Raw genomic sequence first — 21969 nt, 5'->3', positions numbered from 1 at the left:
TTCCCCTCACTCCCGCGCTCTGGCCGTGCTGGCCTCCTGGGGTCTCCCCAGGCAAGCCCACTGCCCTCCAGGGAGGGTCTATTCTACCTGTGTGGCCTCTCCTGGACCCTGCCCCACAAATGGCTCACCTGCAACCTCGCTTCATGCAGGTCTTGATTCACAGAGGGCTGCCCTGCCCCCCAACACCTTCTGCCATGCTGTAGTCCCTTACCCCGCTTCTGTTCCTCTTAGCCTTTTCACCATCCAACATCATTTTATGCAAGTTGCTGGTCTCTTGTCCATTTTCTACACTACAGGCAGGCTCCGTGAGGGCAAAAACTTCTTGTAGTCCATGCCGAACAGTGCCTAGAACTATGCCTTTATCTCCAGGGGCTCAGTGAGTATTTACTGAATAAATATGAACACCTTAGTAGCATATCTCATAAGCCAGTTTGACACTAGAGCTGGGACTTAACCAAAAGGCCAGCCTTCATCAGAACTCCAAGGGCACAAAGGAGTTCTCAAAATGTACTCCACAGATTACCTGAGACTCAGCTGAGATGCCCAAGAAACACAGCAGTGAGAAAAGGTAGAGCTCCAGGACTCCACCGTCCTTCCCTTCGCTCCCTGCACTCTGGCTGTCCTGGCCTCCTGGGTTCCCCAGAGCTGCTGAATTGGAATTTCTGTACTGCCTGTCAAGAATGTGCACTTCCCACAAACTACGCTGGTGACTCTTAGTCCTTTTCAAGCCTGAGCACTATTGAACTCAGTGGAGAAATCAAGGCCCCAAATAATTAAGCAGTCTAGCTACTTAACAGTCTTTCCCATCTCAAATAACTCAGGGTGGAGTAAAATGAGATAATGTTAGTCTAAATGGTTGAAAATGGGATGTGTCATTCACAAGCAGTGTATGAATATGTTAAGGAAAGTGAAGGTCAGTTAAAATGTGGATTTAGAAAGACTGCTAAATGAGTTTTATCTTTTGCAAATCAAATAACATCTAAATAAAAATGATAAAATATCGAGATATATCTTCAATATCATGGTTGAAGCGTTTTTCTTTTCTTACATTTTTCTACCTAATAGATTAGTCAAAAATTGTAAATTAATATTTTAAATGCCGAGAGAAGCCAGCAGCTTGTTCCAGTCTCTGATTCAGTTAAGCTCTTAAAATATTTTGACTGTTCGAAGAAAATTAATAATGGGATGTTAGGCGGTAGATTAACTGACACTAAATATCAACATAGCTAGATTTATTTTTGGATAACTGTGCTCATCTCTTCAAAGAACGGAAGCAAGATTTATTATATCATGAGTTATTAATTTACACAATACCAAAACAGCCCCGGAACAGAGCAGAGAGCACCACAATGTATTTAAAGATTATGCAAGAGGCTGCAAGTTTAGATCTGACATTAGCTAGGGTGTGGATTGTATAGGCTACAGTCGATTACCTAAGGCATACAAGGACACCAGAAGTTAAGCCAGTAACCGTCTTGGCAATTTCAGAATCAAATCAGTCACAAGTGTCATTCCTTCTCCCCTGAGTAGCCAAAGAGCAGATCCCCATTTCTGCCAGTACGGACAAACGGATACATATGAAAGTCAAAGATGCTTTTATTTCTGCCATTCATGTATTCATTCAGCAAATGCTGAGTACCCATTTGTCCTTCCTCCCCTCCTCTCACCCCAACTCCTCTCCTAAGAGTGCACTCCCTGTGGGTTCACAATTGTGAAGAGGCCTCCAGCATGTGCCCTGTATCAAACACAGTCCTAGGCTAGGAGGTGACTGCTCCTAAGGTTCTGACTGGCCTCAAAGCCCTGGTGCTTCCAGGCCAACAACAAAAAAGCTGGTTTGGCTTTCGATAAGCCAAGCTGAAATACACAGAGGGCTCAAAAAGTGCCAGTTTGGTAGTTTCCCTCTCCCTCTTCCCTTTTTATACTCTGAAGAAACTGTCGATGATGGACTGAGACTCCCAATTACAGACCGGACCTGCCAGGAGGGACAAAGGTCAGGGTTGCTCCAGGCATGTCAGGAGCTTCTTGGCAGGGACTGCCTGATGAAGGGGGAAGCCAAAATGGGATCACCAAAACCTGCCTTTTGTCCGCAAATTGCCTGAAGTCCAATGACTTTATGCTGTTTTCCCATGCATATGCACAAATAACCCCCAAGCCCTCTACACTCATATACCAAAAGCAGATGAGATTTAGAACAGCAATCAAATCAGTGGAATGTGTTATTGCAGAACCAAGGCCATTTAGCAGGAGCCGCTCTGGACACCCATGTGGGCACTGCAACATCAGGTTTCACAACTCAGGTGGCTCTTAGGAAAACGCCGTCTTTCCCTACTGATCACAACCCCTCCCTGCTCCTCCAGAAAGGAGTCTGCACTGGCTCTGTGGCTTGGGCTAAGGCTTAAAAATGTATCCTGAGGTGGGTGGAGCAAGATGGCTGGACAGAAGCCTCCCCTGACCATCCCCCCTGCAGGAATACCAATTTTTAACAACTACACACAAAAAAAGCAACATAATAAGAACCAAAAATCAGGTGAGCAATCACAGTGCCTGGTTTTAACTTCATTTCGCTGAAAGAGGCATGGAAGAGGGGAGGAAAGACAGTCTTCAGTGAGCCACCCCGCCTCCTCCTCCAGCAGCTGCCAAATGGCCCAGAGAGGATCTGCCCACTTGGGTGAGGGAGGGCACAGCAACTGGGGGACTTGCCATTGAACTCAGTGCTGCCCCGTCACAGCAGAGAGTAAAGCCGTGCTGGGCTCAGCTGCTGCCGTGTCCACGGAGGGAGCATTTGGACCAGTTCTGGCCAGAGGGAAATCACCCCTGCCAATGTGGGAACTTGAGTTTCTTAGCAAGCCTCGCCAGCGGTGCTAAAGTGTTCTGGGGTTCTAGGTAAACTTGAAAGGCAGTCTAGATCACAAGGACTGCAATTCCTAAGCACGTTCTAGTGCTGCGCTGGGCTCAGAGCCAGTGGACTAGGGGGGCACGTGACCTAGGGAGACAGCAGCCCGGGTGGCTAAGGGAGTGCTTGCGCCACCCTTCCCCCAATTCTAGACACCACAGTTTACAGCAATGAAGGTGACCCTTCCTTCTTCTTGAGGATGGGAGAGCAAAGAGTAAAGAGGACTTTGTCTTGCATCTTGGATACCAGCTCAGCCACAACAGGATAGGGCACCAGGCAGTTGTGAGGCCCCCATTCTAGGCCCTAGCTCCCAAATGAAATTTCTCAACACCTTGGGCCAGAAGGGAACTTGCTGCCTTGAAGGGAAGGACCTAGTCCTGGCAGGATCCATCACCTGCTGACTAAAGAGCCCTTGGGCCCTGAATAACCAACAGTGACACCCAGGTAGTATGCCATGGGCCTTGGTGAGACTCTGAGATGTGCTGACGTCGAGAGAGATCCAGCACATTCCCAGCCATGGTGGCTCTGGGGAGAGGCTCCTTCTGCTGGAGAAAAGCAGAGGGAAAAGTAAAGGGGACTTTGCCTTGCCCCTTAGGTACCAGCTTGGCTACAGGAGGGTAGAGCACCAAATGGGCTCTTGGGGTCCCTGAGTCCAGGCCTAGGCTGTTAGATGGCATTTCTGGACCTGCTCTGGCAGAGGGGAGTCCACTGCCCTGAAGGGTGAGTCTCAGGCACGGCAGCATTTGCCACGCCTTTATGGTGAGTGTAAATTAGTACAACCACTATGGACTCTCCACTGACTGAAGAGCCCCTGGGCTTTCAGTGAATGTCGGCAGTGGCCTGGCAGAACGCCCCATGGACCAGTGGTGGTGGTGGTCACTGGGAGAGGCTCTCCTGCCTATGGAAAGGGGAGGGAAGAGTGGGAAGGACTTTTCTTGTGGTTTGAGGGCCAGCTAGCTGCAGTAGAAGAGAGTACCAGCTAGATTTCTAAGGTTTTTGACTCCCATCCCTGGCTCGCAGACAGCATCTTTGAACCCACCTGGGACCTAGGGGAACTTGCCACCCTGAAGGGAACGACACAAACCTGGCTGGCTTCCCCATCTGTTGACTGTAGAGTCCTAGCACCTTAAGTGAACATAGGCGTAGTGGTTACAGCGAGCCTTAGGCAAGACCCAGTGCTGCGCTGGCCTCAAGGCAGACCCAGCACAGTCTCAGTAGCGGTGGCCACAGCGGTGTTTGCATCACCTCATCTCCAGCTCCAGGTGGCTTAGCCTAGAGACAGAGAGGTTTCCTTTGTTTGGGAGATAGTAAGGGAAGAGAACCGAGTCGCTGCCTGGTAATCCAGATCTAAAAAATAGCCTTAAAGGGCAAATCTAAGTGTCTTAAAGAGGAGGTAGAGAAAAAAGACAGGGGTAGAAAGTTTATTCCAAGGGGTAACATCAGATCTCTGTCCAAAACTAGAGAAAGATAACAACATTCAAGTACAAGAAGATTATAGAACACCAAGCAGTTTTAACCTGAAATAGACTACCTCAAGGCATTTAATAATCAAACTCTCAAAGGTCAGGGATAAAGACAGGATCCTAAAAGGAGCAAAGCAACAGAAAAGAAGTAACATAAGAGTGGAGCTCCAATCTGTCTGGCAGCAGACCTCTCAGTGGAAACCTTACAGGCCAGGAGAGAGTGGCATGGCATATTTAAAGTGCTGATGGAAAAAAACTTTTACCCTAGAATAGTATATCCTGTGAAAATATCCTTCAAGCATGAAGGAGAAATAAAGACTTTTTCAGATAAATCCTGTCTTTACCAAAAATACAAAAACTTAGCTGGGTGTGGTGGTGCGGATCTGTGGTCCCAGCTCCTTGGGAGGCTGAGGAGGGAGGATTACTTGAGCTCACGGGGTGAAGGCTGCAGTGAGCCAAGATTGTGCCACTGCACTCCAGTCTGGGTGACAGAGTGAGACCTTATCTCTGAAATAAATAAATAAAATAAAATATAAATGAATGAATAAATAAAACAACAGTTTATAAGACAGTATTTGCAAACTTCATGGTAGCCTTAAATTAGAAAATATACAACAGATACACAAAAAATAAACAGCAAGAAATTAAATCATAGCACCCGAGAAAATCACCTTCACTAAAAGGAACAAAAGAAGGAAGGGAAAAAGGAAGGAAGACCTCAAAACAACCAGAAAACAACAAAATGGAAGAAGTAAATCCTTACTTATCAACAATAACATCGAATATAAGTAAACTAAACTCTCCAATCAAAAGACACAGAGTAGCTGAATAGACAAAAAAGCAAGACCCATTGATCTGTTGTCTACAAAAACAGCCTTCACCTATAAAGATATACATAGACTGAAAATAAAAGGATGGAAAAAGATATTCCATGCCAATGGAAACCAAAAGAGAGCAGGCGTGGCTATACTTATATCAGACAACATAGATTTCAGGACAAAAACTGTAAAAAGAGACCAAGAAGGTCATCATACAATGCTAAAGGGGTCAATTCAGCATGAGGATATCACAATTGTAAATATATATGCAACCAACAATGGAACACACCCAGATACACAAAGGAAATATCATTAGCGCTAAAGAGACAGGCCACAGTACAATAATTTAACACCTCACTTTCAGGATTGGACAGATCTTCCAGACAGAAAACCAACAAAGAAACATCAGACCTAACCTGAACTACAGAACAGATGGACATAATAGATATTTACAGAACATTTCATCCAATGACTGCAGAACACATTCTTCTCCTCAGCACACAGATCACTCTCAAGGATAAGACTACATGGACCACTCTCAAGGACAGACCGTAGGTTAGGTCACAAAACAAGTCTGAAAACCTTAAAAAAAACAAAAACAAAAAACTGAAAGAATATCAAGGATCTTCTCTGACCACACTGGAATAAAATTAGAAATCAATAACGTGGGGAATTTTGGAAACTATACAAACACATGGAAATTCAACAATATGCTCCTGAATGACCAGTGGGTCAATTAAGAGATTAAGAAGGAAACTGAAAAGTTTCTTGAAATAAATGATAATGGAAACACAAAATAAAATTGGCAAACCTTTAGCCAGACTGACTAGGAAAAAAAAAAAAAAGAGAGAGAGAGAGAAGATACAAATAAAATAAGAGATGAAAAAGGAGACATTACAACTGATACCACGGAAATTAAAAGGATCATTAGTAGCTACTATGAGCAACTACATGCCAATAAATTGGAAAACCTCGAGGAAATGGATAAATTCATAGACACATACAACCTACCGAGATTGAATCATAAGGAAATCTAAAACCTGAACAGACCAATACCAAGTAATGACATTGACGCAGTAATAAAAAAGTCTCCCAGTAAAGAACAGCCCACGATCCAATGACTTCACTGCTGAATTCTACCAAACATTTAAAGAAGAATTAATACCAATCCTACTCAAAGTATTCCAAAAAACAGAAGAGGAAGGAATACTTCCAAACTCAGTTTATGAGGCCAGTATTACCCTGATACCAAAACCAGACAAAGACACAACAAAAAAAATAAAACTATAGGCCAATATTTCTGATGATTATTGATGCAAAAATCCTCAACCAAATACTATCAAACTGAATTCAACAACACATTAAAAAGATCATTCATCATGACGAAGTGGGATTTATTCCAGGGATGTAAAGATGGTTCAACATACGCAAATCAGTTAATGTGAAACATCACATCAACAGAATGAAGGACAAAAACCATGTGATCATTTCAACTGATATTGAAAAACATTTGATAAAAACCAACATCACTTTATTATAAAAACCTTCAAAAATCTGGGTATGGAAGGAACATACTTCAACATAATAAAAGCCATATATGACAGACTTACAGTTAGTATCATACTGAATGGGGAAAAACGGAAAGCCTTTCCTCTACAATTTAGAACTTGACAAGGATGCCCACTTGCATCACTGTTATTTAACATAAGTCCTAGCTAGAGCAATCAGACAAGAGAAAAAAATAGAGGGCATCCAAATTGGAAAGGAAAAGGGTCAAATTATCCTTGTTAGCAGATGATACGATCTTATATTTGGAAAAACCTAGACTCTGCCAAAAAACCATTAGAACTGAGAAACAAATTCAGTAAAGTTGAAGGATACAAAATATACAGAAATCAGTAGCATTTCTATAAGCTAAGAGTGAACAGTCTGAAAAAGAAATAAAAAAGTAATCTGATTTAACAATAGCTACACATAAAATTAAATACCTAGGAATCAACCAAAGAAGAAAAATATCTCTACAATGAAAACTATAAAACACTGATAAAAGACATTGGAGAAGACACAAAAAGATGGAAAGGTATCCCATGTTCATAGGTTGGAAGAAACAATATTGTTAAAATGTGCATACTACCCAAAGCAATACACATTCAATATAAGCCTTATCTAAATACCAATGATATTTTTCACAGAAATAGAAAAAAAAAACCCTAAAATTTATATGGAACCACAAAAGATCCAGAATAGCAAAAGCTACCCTGAGCAGAACAAAACTGGAGGAATCACATTACCTGACTTCAAATTATATTACAGAGCTATAATAACCAAACAGCATGGTACTGGCATAAAAAGACACATAGATCAATGGAAGACACTAGAGAGCCTAGAAACAAATCCATACACCTACAGTGAACTCATTTTTGACAAAGGTGCCAAGAACATACATTGGGGAAAAGATGTCCCTTTAATAAATGTTGCTGGGAAAACTTAATTTCCATATGCAGAAGAATGAAACTAGACCCCTATCTCTCACCATACATAAAAATCAAATACAAATGGATTAAAGACTTAAATCTAAGACCTCAAACTATGAACCTATTACAAGAAAATGTTGGGGAAACTCTCCAGGACATTGGTCTGAGCAAAAATGTCTTGAGTAATATCCCATAAACATAGGCAACCAAAGCAAAAATGGATAAATGGGATCACATCAAGTTAAAAAGCTTCTGTACAGCAAAGGAAACAATCAACAAAGTGAAGAGACAGTCCGTAGACTGGATCTGCAATATTACGGAATTTGCAAACTACCAATCTGACAAAGGATTAATAGCCAGGATATATAAGGAGCTTGAACTCTACAGGAAAAAAAATCTAATGATCCGATTAAAAAATAGGCAAAAGATCTGAATAGATATTTCTCAAAAGAAGACATACAAAACGGCAAAAACCCAGTTACAATAGCTTTTATCCAAAGACAGGCAATAACAAATGCTGGCGAGGATGTGGAGAGAAGAGAACCCTTGTATACTGTTGGTGGGAATGTAAATTAGTACAACCACTATGGAGAATAGTTTTGAGGTTCCTCAGAAAACCTAAAAATAGAGCTACCATATGACCCAGCAATCCCACTGCTGCACATATATCCAAAAGAAAGGAAACCAGTATATCGAAGAGATAGCTGCACCCCCATGTTTGTTGTAGCACTGTTCACAACAGCCAAAATTTGGAAACAACCTAAGTGTCCATCAAGAGATGAGTGGATAAAGAAAATGTGGTACACATACAGAACGGAGTACTATTCAGCCATAAAAAAGTACGAGATCCTGTCATTTGCAACAACACGGGTGGAAATGAAGGTTGTTAAGTTACGTGAAATAAGCCAGGCACAGAAAGATAAACTTTATTATGGTCTCATTTATTTGTGGGAGGTAAAAATTAAAGTAATTGAACTCCTGGAGATAGAAGGATGGTTACCAGCAGCTGAGAGGGATAGTTGGGGTGGGAGTATGGGGGCAGGATAGTGGGGATGTTTAACAGGTACAAAAAGTAGTTAGCAAAAATAAGTAAGCCTTAGTATTTCATAGCACACCAGGGTGACTACAATCAGTAACAATTTAATTGTACATTTAAAAATAACTAAAAGAGTATAATTGGATAACTTAACAAAACAAAGAATAAATGCTTGAGAGGATGGATATCCATTTACCAGGATGTGATGATTACGCATCACAGGCCTGTATCAAAGTGTCTCATGTACCCCATAAATATATACACCTACTGTGTACCCACAAAAATTAAAATAAAAACTTTCAAAAAAAAGTATCCTGGTATATGCAAGAGAATGCTCATGCCAACATTGGTTGTAAAGCAAAATTGTAAACAACCCCAATGTGCCTTGGCAAGAGAAAGGATAAAGTGTGGATAGTCACAGGATGGTCATTAGATGACAATGATCAAACTGCAAGATACGACCACCATCAGGGATACAGCTCAGAAACAATATACATAGTATGACACTATTTTTACACAGCTCAAAACTCAAGGAGGCATTATTTAGCGATACAGGCACATGTGGCGAACTGCATTTTAAAAATGAGAAGGGGGTGCCTCTCAGGGTAGAGATGACCACGGGTCAGGAGGCAGGGATTGGGGAGGAGCCATATTGGTTATGTTCTATTTCTCAAATTGAGTGATGAGCTCATGGGTTTATCTAAGCTTTATAATTTACGTATACATTACATATATTTTTTAGTATATATCAAATTACATAATTTAAAAATTTTAAGAAAAATCTGGCCAGGTACAGTGGCTCATATCTGTAATCCCTGCACTTTGGGAGGCTGAGGCAGACACATCACTTGAGCTGAGGAGTTCGAGACAAGCCTGCCGTCTCTACAAAAAATGCAAAAATTAGCCAGGCATGGTGGCACACACCTGTGGTCCCAGCTCTTCAGGAGGCTGAGGTGGGGGGATTGCTTGAGCCCAGGCGGTTGAGGCTGCAACGAGCTGTGATCACGCCACTGCACTCCAGCCTGGGTGACAAAGTGAGAATCTGTCTCCAAAAAAAAAAAAAAAAAACAACGAAAAAGGAAAAGAAAAAATCAGCCTGGTGCCTGGTAGTCCAAATCTTACTTGCCACCAGCATGAACTGTCCTCAGACACGAGAGAAGGATAGCATCCTGGAGGCTTGGGGAGATAGGGATAGGTGTTCTGACCGCACAAGCCCAGGAAACAACTTCCTCCAGTTCCTACTTGTCAAATGAGCACAGTTGGTGCTACCCTACCTCGAGGGCCACAGTGGGGATCAGATGAGACAAGTGCTGCGTAAGCCACAAGCCTCTGTCCACACAGACGTTCACTGTGTCATACAGACGGCTGGTTCCTCTAGGGAATTACTTTCCCTCCACTCCTTGCAGTTCTGTGGGGCTGCCAAGGCCTGACTCCCGCATCCTCGGGGCTCAGAGCAAGGAGCAATGGCAGGCTAGACCAGCAGGAGTGTTCTTCCCAGACTGTATGCACAGGGATGGAAGGCAGTTCATATGGAATCATTTGGGCCATGGGGCCCCCTAACAAACATTGTCCTGATCTTGTTCCTGACATGCCTGGAGCTACTCGGCTTTTTGTCCTGCCTGGCAGGTCAGCTTCATCACTGAGTCTCATGTACCTGGCACCATCAAACAGCAAAACCCAACCAACTCTTTCCTTATGTGAGTCAATCAGTTGCTGTTGACCGCATTCAAGGAAGCCCAGCCAATTCCAGAGGAAATGCCATTTTATTTCAAAAGCACAGGCGCAGTTCGGACATTTGCCAAGGGAGGTAAAGGAAGGCGTCGGCTGAGACTGCTCAAGTGCACCCTGCTTCAACGGCCTCCTAACTGGTCTTTCCCCATAGCCTTCTGGAATACACTGCATTCCCGGTTAATTCAATTTATTCCAGGTTCATCTCCAGAAAACACTTTCAAGTCTTGCCTACACCTCCTGCCTACAGTCTAGGCCCCAAAACTTTACCAGTGAAGTCCAGGGAACAGGTGACTAGCAGTAGGTAGTGGGGGAGGAGGCATCTGTTGGTCCTGCTCCCCCTCCAGGTAGGAATTCCCGTCACCCACCTCATGATGGATGTGGAGGAGTGAATAGCCTAGAGATTTGCCATCTCATAAAATTCCAACTTCTAATAGTAAACGCCAAACGCAGGCATTATGTTAAAAGTACGATTAACCCCGTGGCAATCTGATTCTGAATCAGATCACCTACCACTGTTGCTGTAAGTAAGCACCAGCTTCTGTGAGTTCCTGTGTCGCTGAAGAAAGATAACAAGTAGGCACCTAGATGCACATGTCTGAATTAGCGGGGGTGGATGGGTGTTGGTGGTAGTAAATAAACCGGGGATGTGAAACGTGATTCTTGCCTTGAATTGAGTCCCTAAACTCTCTCATCAGTCTATTAGGACAGAAGCTCCATGGGAAAGCAGGCGAGGTCGACCGTCACTGTGAAATACATGCCTGCCTTCTCAGGTGGAAGCAACTCATCTGTGTAGCCTGTTTGCCTGGAATCTTGTTCCCTCTGCTCATTCCCTTCAATGCCAAATCCCACCCTCGTCATGAAATGGGAGCTCAATGACCCAGAAATAATTTGAACAAACCTATTTCACTGAGGATGCATTCATTCATTTCTATCTTCATTAACTCTTTGGGACCCTGTCAGGTATGCTGAGAGCAGGATTTATGTTTCAACTGCTGGGTCTGGGGTATCTTAAAATCTGGGCAATTTGTACATTTAACTGAGAGAGACTTTTTTTTTTGGAGACAGAGTCTCGCTCTTTTGCCTAGGCTGGAGTAAAATGGCACGATCTCAGCTCACTGCAACCTCTGGAAGCAGAAGATATTTTGTGTTCTGCAGACAGATACATTTTATGTGAAGAAAACTGTTTCCCTTTTCTATGAAAAAAAAAACATAGCATTATCTCCTTTTCTTTATGTTTTAACTGAAAGAAATTTTTTAAGTAGCATGTTATCCAGGTGGATGTCACTAATTTTTTTTCCCCACAAATGAAGTAACAAACATTTAACAAGCCCAGATCTTTTCCTGTCTTAAGACCAAAACACACATGCACACACAATGTTCCCCTAAGATGAATGGGCTGGAGTAAATAGTAACTCATCCTGGGTGACTGGCTATTTATAAGATTTCACACAAGTAAAATGCTAAAATATAAGGAGTTCGCACTAGGCTCCAAAGCAGCAACAGCAGAATAGATGGAAAAAATACCCAGTCCTGAACCTTACCTCCCTGACACCCATTGAAACCATCATTCTTATTCAATAAACTCTGCTTTTTTATAAAATGTGGTGGTTCCTCAAAAATCTGTGTTCAGGGAAGTATTCTTCAAGCACATACAAGTGTTATTATACAGACCACTAGAAAAGCTTCTCATCATTGAGGTCTCTAGACTTCCTAATTAATAATATAATCTGGCATTTCTATCCCACTGTATTTCCAAAACACACCTGTCTTTGGTGAATTCATGCAAATACAAACAGCCACCAGGAGATTATGAGGTGATGTGTTCAGAGCAAACCATAATCAGAAACGGCAAAACCAGAAGTCATCAGTCACAAGCCTCAGAACACTCTCTTCAAATACACAATATTCTGGTTTTGTATTAAGAGAGCGTTTTCTTTAGCAGGATCCAACAGTTGAGCATCACTATTATCTACTATACTTCTTTGGGGAAGATAGAAAACAGATTCACCAAAACATTGGGAGGTTGCATGAAGTGACTTAAGGTAAAACGGTCTTACAGTGTCTTTCCTCTCTGGTTAATTCTTACATGAGATCTGCAGTTTTGTTCAAAAGCAAGGGTTCAATGTGCAGAATTATTAACCTACAGAATGCCAGTAAAGGAAATATGTTATTCACCATCAAATCGGAATTTAATCCCCATTCCATAGATCCTACAACACAGGACCAGAGAATTAATTGAGAAGTCCATTTTTTTCCCCCAACATCCCTACAAATCAGTCAAGCTGATCTTACCAGAAGCATTGCTGATGTTCCATTGGGTCTGGATAAGTGGATGGACATTTCAGGAAACATCCTGTCAATGCGGTTGATCACATCATCAACATATCTAAGTGGGAAAAAAATAAACATGTGTAAACTACGACTCCAGTTAAGAACTACAGATTAATAGTATTCGAAAGACATTGCTTTTAAATGTAATTTTAAATCAACATAACACATTTTTAAGAAGGCAAATAGGATTAGAAACCTTTTTGTCTTTACCTCTGTATGTCCAGATAATGTGTTTTTAATGCTAGTTCTTGATTTTTCATTTTAGGGCACGACTATTAATTTTCTTCTATAGGAGGTCAGAATTTAGCTGTGTCACCTGCTGGGTCACTGGGCTCCAACAACATGGCTCCCTCCCTTTGTCCTTCCAGTCCAGGATGGCAGCAGTGTCCTGCTGTTGCACACCTCTGGGCTGTCTCACTGTCTCATCAGGCTTCTCCTCTGAATCACTGGAATAACCGATTCCCGGGATTAAATTCCTTCTGTTTTTTTTTTTTTTTTGACAAAAACTTGGGTGACAATTGCTGTGTCACCCAGGCTGGAGTGCAGTGGCGTGATCTCGGCTTACTGCAACCTCCACCTCCCGGGTTCAAATGATTCTCCTGCTTTAGCCTCCCAAGTAGCTGGGACTACAGGTACATGCCACCACGCCTGGCTAATTTTTGTATTTTTAGTAGAGATGGGATGTCACCACATTGGCCAGGCTGGTCTCGATCTCCTGACATTGTGATCTGCCCGCCTCGGCCTCCCAAAGTGCTGGAATTACAAGCGGGAGCCACCACGCCCGGCCAATTCCTTGTTTTTAAATACCTGAAGTCACTCCTGATCTCCTGGTTGTGCTCTAATTCAAGTTATATCACAATTTTTACTTAAATCAGTAGTCTGTGATTATATTCTAAAATCTCTGCATGTATTTTTAATAGCTGAGCTACATAGTAGCTCATGACTACATTTATTTACTTATACAGCTTTCTGTTTTCTTGTATTTCTATTTTGCCTTTCCTTTTTTTCTTTTTTTGAGACTGAGTCTTGCTCTATTGCCCAGGCTGGAGTGCAGTGGTGCTATCTCAGCTCATTGCAACCTCTGCCTCCCAGGTTCAAGCGATTCTCGTGCCTCAGCCTTCCAAGTAGCTGGGATTACAGGCGCCCACCACCACTTCTGGCTAATTTTTGTATTTTTAGGAGAGACGAGGTTTCACCATGTTGGCCAGGCTGGTCTCAAACTCCTGACCTCAAGTGATTAGCCTTGCCTCAGTCTCCCAAAGTGCTGGGATTACACAGGCGAGAGCCATTGCACCCAGCCCTGTTTTGCCTTTTCATTTGATTAGTTTTCTACGTATCTGTTACAGTTTTATTCCCAAACTCTCTACCTGACTCTTACTCCAAACATATCAGGCAAGCTATCAGCTTCATGTTTTCCTTGGAGATATCCCACCAAAAGGGAATCCTCTGTTCTTACAGCCCAGATGAAACCTGTATCTCTTAAGGTTTAATAATAATTGAGGTCAGTGACATTAAGGACTGAGCATGAGAACTGGCACATATAAAGGACTCAAAAATTGTAAGTGCCCTGATGGGTAGTTCTACCACTTACACCATGGGCCAATTCTGCAAAAATGCCCTCTCTTACTGGGATAAATTCTTCCCTACAGTGGTAGTGCATTGTGAAGACATCAGCCCATAGCACCGAGTAGGGTCTGGCTCAGGTCCTTTGAGAACAAAATCATACAAGAATTTGTGTTCACCATCCAATCACACTGGACACAAAGAGGATGTATAATATAATAGCTGACATGTAAAACTATCTATTAAGGATTTTACATTGGATTTCATATCCATTGGCTATGACAAATTACATTACATGTCCATTAAGTCAGGGACCTATAAAAGGTGTATTCTCTTGGGGTAAGAGGGAGATTAGTTCTCTGTTCACAACATGAAAAGATTTTAGTTTGAACCTGGGGCTCATGAGAGAGAGCAGAAAACATAATGCCATTTGTTAAAAAGCGAACATCACATGCCAGCTCTGAAAGTCAGAAAGCGACCCTACCTATTCTCTAAGGAAAGCCTATCAGGTTTTCCTTAGAGAATGTGATGTCGAGTTTTAAAACTTTCAGCTGAAGAAGGAAGGGGAAAAATTAGAGAGGGCCCAGCGGTAAACAACGACAACAGTAAGCAGACTGCAGCAGAGATGAGCGAGAAGGCGTGGAGGTGCACTGAAGGGTATTTGCTCCTGGAGAAAAGAAGGCCGAGGGAGACTTTGATATTCTTCAAGTACATGAATGGCTTTTATGAACTCAGTACCAAACAGCATCTCCCATCTCTTAAAAGCACCATACTGTGAGGATATGGCACCAAAAAGTGAACTTGCTCAGAAAGAATGAGAGCATTTCTTAAAGGCAAGGCCCCATTCTGCCGAATTTTTTTTTTTTTTGAGATGGAGTCTCCCTCTGTTACCCAGGCTGCAGTGCGGTGGCACAATCTCAGCTCACTGCACGCTCCGCCTCCCGGATTTACACCATTCTCCTGCCTCAGCCTCCCGAGTAGCTGGGACCACAGGTGTCCACCACCATGCCTGGCTAATTTTTTGTATTTTTAGTAGAGACGGGGTTTCACTGTGTTAGCCAGGATGGTCTCGATCTCCTGACCTCGTGATCCGCCCGCCTCGGCCTCCCAAAGTGCTGGGATTACAGGCGTGAGCCACCGCGCCTGGCCTCTGCTGATTTTTTAATGGTTTAATAAACAATCTTTCCTGGATGGCTAAGACACAGGCTGACCACACATCATGTCCCGTGGTTCCTTCTAGATTTATAGCATCATGACACACAACCTTGGATCTAAGCTTAAATGCTACAAAAGGGGTGAGAAGTGAAGAGAAGAGGAAATGAACTCATTTTTCATCATTGCCTGACGTTTCTTGAAATGGTGAAGGCACATGACAAAAACGTCATGCCCAAAGTTTATACCAGGTCATGGGAAACATTCCTGCATGTATATACTTCTTTTCTAAATCTGTATGTGTGGTTTAAACCCAGTTTCTTCCGACTCAGCAGGAAGCAAACATCCACTGTCCTGCGTGAATGGAGGTCATTGCTAAGTATATGCTAATGGGGAGGAGGATAGGCGACGTCTTCTGAACTGATCCTCAATCAATAGCCATCATAGCTCTGGACAGCGGAAAGCAGATGAATATGCAGATCTTCAGCACAAAGGTAACATCATAATTTGCTTTCCCTTGTACCTTTCACCTTGAAGGCATCAAGATACATTCTGGAAAACTAGTTTCCTTAGGAGGCTAGAAAAATAAAGAAATGAGGTGGGTTAAGTGATGATCCCGGGTCAAGCAAAAAGCCAGAAACCAAGCTCAGTGTGTAGATTTCTAGAATTCCATGCCAACTACCTAACTTTGCTTGCTTTTAGTAAGGGCCAGAGTTCTAAATGGGCAAACAAAGGTTCCTGGCCATTTTTGATTCCTTTATTGATGAGATTTTTACAGAAAAGGCAATGGCAAAAGAAAAATAAGTTCCCAGGGAAAATATCTGCTGTTGGCGCGGGTAAGTGAAGAGATCCAGGTGGGTTTTGTTGTTCTTGTCTTGTTGTTTCTTCCCCAACCCGTGACCTTAGACAAAGCTCGGCAAACTCAAAGACTGTAGGAAGCAAAACTGCATTTTCAGGAGATTGTTTTCCATTCACATGTCTAACACAAAGGAGATGCAAATTTTTTTTCTACAGGTGACATTATGTATTTGCCAAAAAGGGAAAGAGAGAAAGTCAGCTGCATCTTTAGCTGAGGAAAACAATGTCTAAATTCGCGAGGCAAAAATCAAAACACTTCATTTTCAAACAGACCCAACCTTCGAAACACAAATCAACCACTAGTGACTTGACAGAAATAAGGAAAGCTTGGAGGCTCAAATTAAAAATCTAGAGACAAAAATGACACTCTTTTTTTCGCTGAGAGAGGGAGTGTTGATACGGGAGGTGGTCTCTGGCAGTACTCTCCGAGTGTTGCCTCCCGAGACAGTGAGCACTGCTAGCGTCTGCAGCGGGCTCTGCAGTGCGGCGCCCCACTTTGAGAGCAGGGCTAAGGACAGGTAGGAACAGCGTGCTCCCCTCCTACACTTCCACCATATGTTACACTCTGTTCTGTGGCAGAATCAAATTACTTTAATTTTTACCTTTGGAATATAGGCAAACAAGCAGTAACACAGCAGTGGTGACTAGTTTACACTTGAGCAGACGCGGCGCGGAAAGACATTAATTTAGTGCCAAATTGAGCAGTGAGTCACAATTTGCACATATCTGTCAACCTGTTAACAGGGTAATAACTTGGAAAGACTGCTGTTCCTATTTACATTACAGAAGCCTTTCGAAAATGGAGAGCTGCTTGGTTCTCCTTCTTGAAGTATTTGGTCAATGAGCTGGCTTGATGGTCCAAGAACTGGGCTAGAAACACAAACTTCTAGAAATTACAGATTCAAATCAAGGTATGATCCATAACTTCAGTATGTTCAGATAGAAAACAAACTTTTAAACAACCAGAGCATTCTGTTTCCCTGTCCTTTGCCTTAGCTGTGGTCAGACTCTCAACGGTTTCCAATCCATTTTTTCCCAGCCCAACCCAACCAACTCTTCCTGAAGGACAGCTTCAGTCTCAACTGCCTCAACATCTCCACTGCATCAGAAACAATCCAACCATTCTCAAATGGCTAAAATGGATTTCAAGAGCCCTATACTTTTGTTCACTTCTAATTTTCTTCAAGTAGCCCAGCTTGCTCCTTTCAATGGCCTTAGTCTGAGAACTAAAGAACACCAGGACCTCAGAGGTCCTCTCATCCACTGTCCCCAACAATTTAGGGTTTTAACAGCATCTCCAACAGGTGGTCTGCATAAATATCCCCCATCACCACCTCATGAGGCAACCCCTTGCATTGTTTGACGTCTGATTGTTTCAAATCCACTTACTAGTATCTGCACCTAATCATCCTACTTTAGCCTTTAGAATGACACACAAATATTTCCTCCAAAACCTAAAGGCTTTCTGGGGTCCATGAATGGACTTTATAAAAGACTGTTGGGTTTTCTGATTTCTTTCATCAGCGGTTTTTAGTCTTTTTTTTTTTGAGACGGAGTCTCGCTCTGTCACCCAGGCTGGAATGCAGTGGCACAATCTCAGCTCACTGCAACCTCTGCCTTCTGGGTTCAAGTGATTCTCCCTCCTGCCTCAGCCTCGCAAGTAGCTGGGATAACAGGCACCTGCCATCACGTCCGGCTAATTTTTGTATTTTTAGTAGAGACAGGGTTTCACCATGTTGGCCAGGCTGGTCTCCAACTCCTGACCTCAAGTGATCCGTGTGCCTCTGCCTCCCAAAGTGTTGGGATTACAGGTGTGAGCCACTGCGCCTGGCTGGTTCTTAGTCTTTCTTGAGTCACAGATCCCTTGAAGAAGGTATGAAAATTAAAACACATGTCTGTACAACATTTTATCTACAAACTTCTGTAGTTCATAGACCTTTAAAGTCCACAAGCATCCCTGTTTTAGCCCTGTTTTGGAACTGTGGTCCCTGGTTTGCTTTTTTGTTCTTTTCTGAATGGTTAACTTTTGTTTTTCAATAAAGCTATTTTTATTAAAAAATATATATTTATATATTTGTTGCAGCCCAGAAGTGAACATAACTGAAATGGCGTAGGGGGTACAAAGAATCTACTAATTCTTATCATCTTTAAATCATGTTTCTGTGATAGAGCTGCAGGCTAGTTTTTGTTTATTTTTTAATTGACAAATAAAGATTGTATATATTTATCATGTACAGCCTGTTGTTTTGAAATGTGCATATATTGTGGAATGGTTAAATCAAGCTAATCAGCACATACACTGCCTCATATATTTAGCATTTTTTTCATGTGTGTGGTGAGAACACCTAAAATCCACTGTCTTAGCAATTTTCAAGAATATAATACATTGTTATTAACTATAGCTACCATGTTATACAATAGATCTCTTGAATTTATTCCTCTTACCTACTTGAAATTTTGTATCTTTTGATCAGTATCTCTCCCCAACCCCCACGCTAAGCCCTTGGTAACTACCATTCTACTCTCTACTTCTATGAGTTCAACTTTTTTAGATTCCACATAGAAGTGAGATCGTGGCCAGGTGCAGTGGCTTATGCCTACAATCCCAACACTGGGAGGCCAAGGCAGGAAGATGGCTTGAGCTCAGGAGTTCGAGATCAGCCTGGGCAATATAGCAAGATCCTGTCTCTAAAAAAAATAAAAATAAAAAATAGCTGGGTGTGGTGGTATGTGCCTATAGTCCCAGCTACTTGGGAAGCTGAGATGGGAGGATCGCCTGAGCCCAGGAGTTCAAGGGGGCAGTGAGTGGTGACTGTGCCACTGCATTCCAATCTGGGTGACAAATAAAACCCTACCTCTTAAAAAAAAAAAAAAAAAGAGAGATCATGCAATATTTGTCTTTCTGTCCCTGGCTTATTTCATTTAACACAATGTCCTCTAGGTTCATCCATGTTGTTGTAAACGACAAGATTTCCTTCTTTTTCAGGCTGAATGGTATTCCACTGTGTATATACAACACATTTTCTCTACTCATTCATCCACTAATAGGCAGTTAGGTTGATTCCACATCTTGGCTATTGTGGACAATATTGCAATGAACATAGAGATGTGGATGTCTCTTTGACACACGGACTTCATTCCTATGGACATATACCCAGTAGCGGAATTGCTGGGTCATATGGTAGTTCTAGTTTTCACATTTTGAGGAACCGCCATACTATTTTCCATAATGGCTGTACTAATTTACAGTTCCATCAACACCGTGCGAGGGCTCCCTTTTCTCCACGTTCTTGCCAACACGTATCTTTCGTGTTTGTTTTTAAACACCTGCCTCTGACTGTTACTCATCCTTCCAACAAAATCAAAGACCTACCTCCATGACTTTAGAGGTCATCTGATTGGGGTAACCACTTTTACCCTCTAAAGCCACATTTCTCATGCTTCACACCCATGTCCTTGTTTGTATAAGCAAAGGGCTTCCTACTTTTTATATCACTGTTAAGGCACAGCTCAGTGGTGAACTAAAATCTCAAGTCCTAGGAGGGCCAAGGGGACCCTTCGCTCCAGCTGCAGTGACTGTTACAGCCTCATCTAGGCTTCTTCCACGTCCCTGAGCAGGCTCACTCTATCTTAGATACTGTGCACACTCTTTCTGGAAGATTCTTCTCACAAGTATTCTCACCCCCGTGCCTGGGTCATTCCTACTCATGCTTCCGTCTTTGAGTTTCATCTTAAATGATGCTTCCTCAGGGAAGTACCGTCTCACACTTCCCTTGGCACCCCATCAGTCAGTGTATCCCATTTTATCTCTTATGATACTTTTAAATTTGCTTTGTGCTCCTGTCCCCTTTGTCATTTAATAATTTTTTGAGTGACTATTTAACACCTAACTCCCCTACAGAATTAATTCTATGGGAACCTATGACTGTCTTCTTTGATGCTGAATCCCAGCATCTTGCCACAGTGCCTAGCACCCACTAAGCATGCCTTAAATATTTCCTGAATGACTAGACTATACATTAAAAGTAAGCCACATAGACCCAAATTAGGCCATTATAAAACAACTACAATGCAAAGTTCTCTTTAGCAGAGGAAGATGTGAGGTGTCAGGGGTTCATTACTTAGCCATCAAAAGTCACCAACAACAGCAACCAGAGAACTCCACAAAACCAACCTCAAAGAAAGCCGCAGATATCCTTTATAGTCTTACAGCTTAATATGCAGCTACAGAATCCCTGCATCTGTTTTAGTAGAAGCTCAGTGCCTCTTAGAAGCAAAACCTTCTAAAGAAGCACACTGTTATTGACATGCCAATTTTAAAATGTTGCTTTTGATGAACTAATTAATTCTGCAAAACATTAGTATAAAGATGCACGCTACCAAATTGGGATTACAATACCAAAATGATAACAAAACAGAATGTGGAAGACATTTCTAAAGATATCGCCTTTGCAAAACATTAATTTTTTACTCCACACATTCAAATACATTGCAAAGTATTTGTTATTAAAACCTTAAAATAATTTACTGGACAGATGGCTTAGTTCTCTAAAGACTGACCCCCCTCCTCAAAAGGAAAAAAAAAAAAAAAACACACACACACAACAAATCTGGGCCCTAGCCAGTGATCCCATATTAGTGTGATGCTTAGCAGCTCGAGCCGGATTTAAATAGCACTTACCCCACACAATGTGTAAAATACATGCTGTTCATTTTCTCCACCCGTACAAAATCTAAAAGTTAGGAATGCATATATTAATAGACCACCTTTTGGGGAAAAGGGTAATGCCCAGTAGATACCAAGAAGGGAATCATTTGCACGATCTGAAAATGATTTAAGATTTCCCTCTATACCTGTCCGCAGTGATGAGACTGAGATGCCTTTGGCAGTGGGTGGAAACAGACGGGGGCTTGTTTAATTACTTCAGGAGATGAGATTGACTGAAACTACGACTATCGATCTCGAGATGCTGGAGAAAGAGATTGGAAGCTTAGTCCAATTTGCTTACTTCTCAGATTTATAAAATGTTTATATCATGGCTGTGAAAAATTTCTGATTATTTGCTCAAGAAAATAAAAAATACTTTCTAAACTGTGCAACCAGGCCGGGCGCAATGGTTCACGCCTGTAATCCCAGCACTTTGGGAGGCAAAGGCAGGAGGATCACTTGAGGTCAGGAGTTTGAGACCAACATGGCCAATATCGTGAGACCCCGTCTCTACTAAAAATACATAAAAATTAGCAGGACATGGTGGCATGTGCCTGTAATCTCAACTACTCAGGAGGCTGAGGCACGAGAATTGCTTGAACCCAGGAGGCGGAGGTTGCAGTGAGCCAAGATCACACCACTGCACTCCAGCCTGGGCGATAGAGACTCCGTTTCAAAAAAAAAAAACCCAAAAAATAACAACAACCAAACAAACAAAAAACAAAACTGTACAACTAAAAGCAAGACTAGATGTACTGCAGGCAGAAATAAACACATTAGCTTAGATTTCCACACCACCTCTCACTACACACCCTTCTCATCCCAACACAACTGGCTACTTAATCTACTGTGTTGTTCTCTTCCAATGAAAGACACTCAAAAACTTCAAGATCTCTTTAAGGCAACTCAACACTTAGGCAGGCAGAGCTGGCAAGATAAGGA

The 21969-nt window shown here is 42.3% G+C and overlaps 1 protein-coding gene across 2 annotated transcripts in view; it reads right to left on the bottom strand.

Annotated features, from left to right (window-relative positions):
• MED27 (mediator complex subunit 27) overlaps window positions 1-21969 on the bottom strand; it is a 443188-nt gene that overhangs the window by 63094 nt on the left and 358125 nt on the right. For both annotated transcript variants that reach the window (XM_050760248.1, XM_050760249.1), the window contains one exon: window positions 12708-12801. In XM_050760248.1, coding sequence (XP_050616205.1) covers window positions 12708-12801 — 94 coding nt within the window. The remainder of the gene's footprint in view (window positions 1-12707; window positions 12802-21969) is intronic.

The sequence above is a fragment of the Macaca thibetana genome, chromosome 15 (assembly GCF_024542745.1).
Source record: "Macaca thibetana thibetana isolate TM-01 chromosome 15, ASM2454274v1, whole genome shotgun sequence".
Classification (NCBI taxonomy): domain Eukaryota; kingdom Metazoa; phylum Chordata; class Mammalia; order Primates; family Cercopithecidae; genus Macaca; species Macaca thibetana.
Note: the sequence above shows the minus strand (reverse complement) of the source record. Positions and strands in the feature narration are given on the sequence as shown.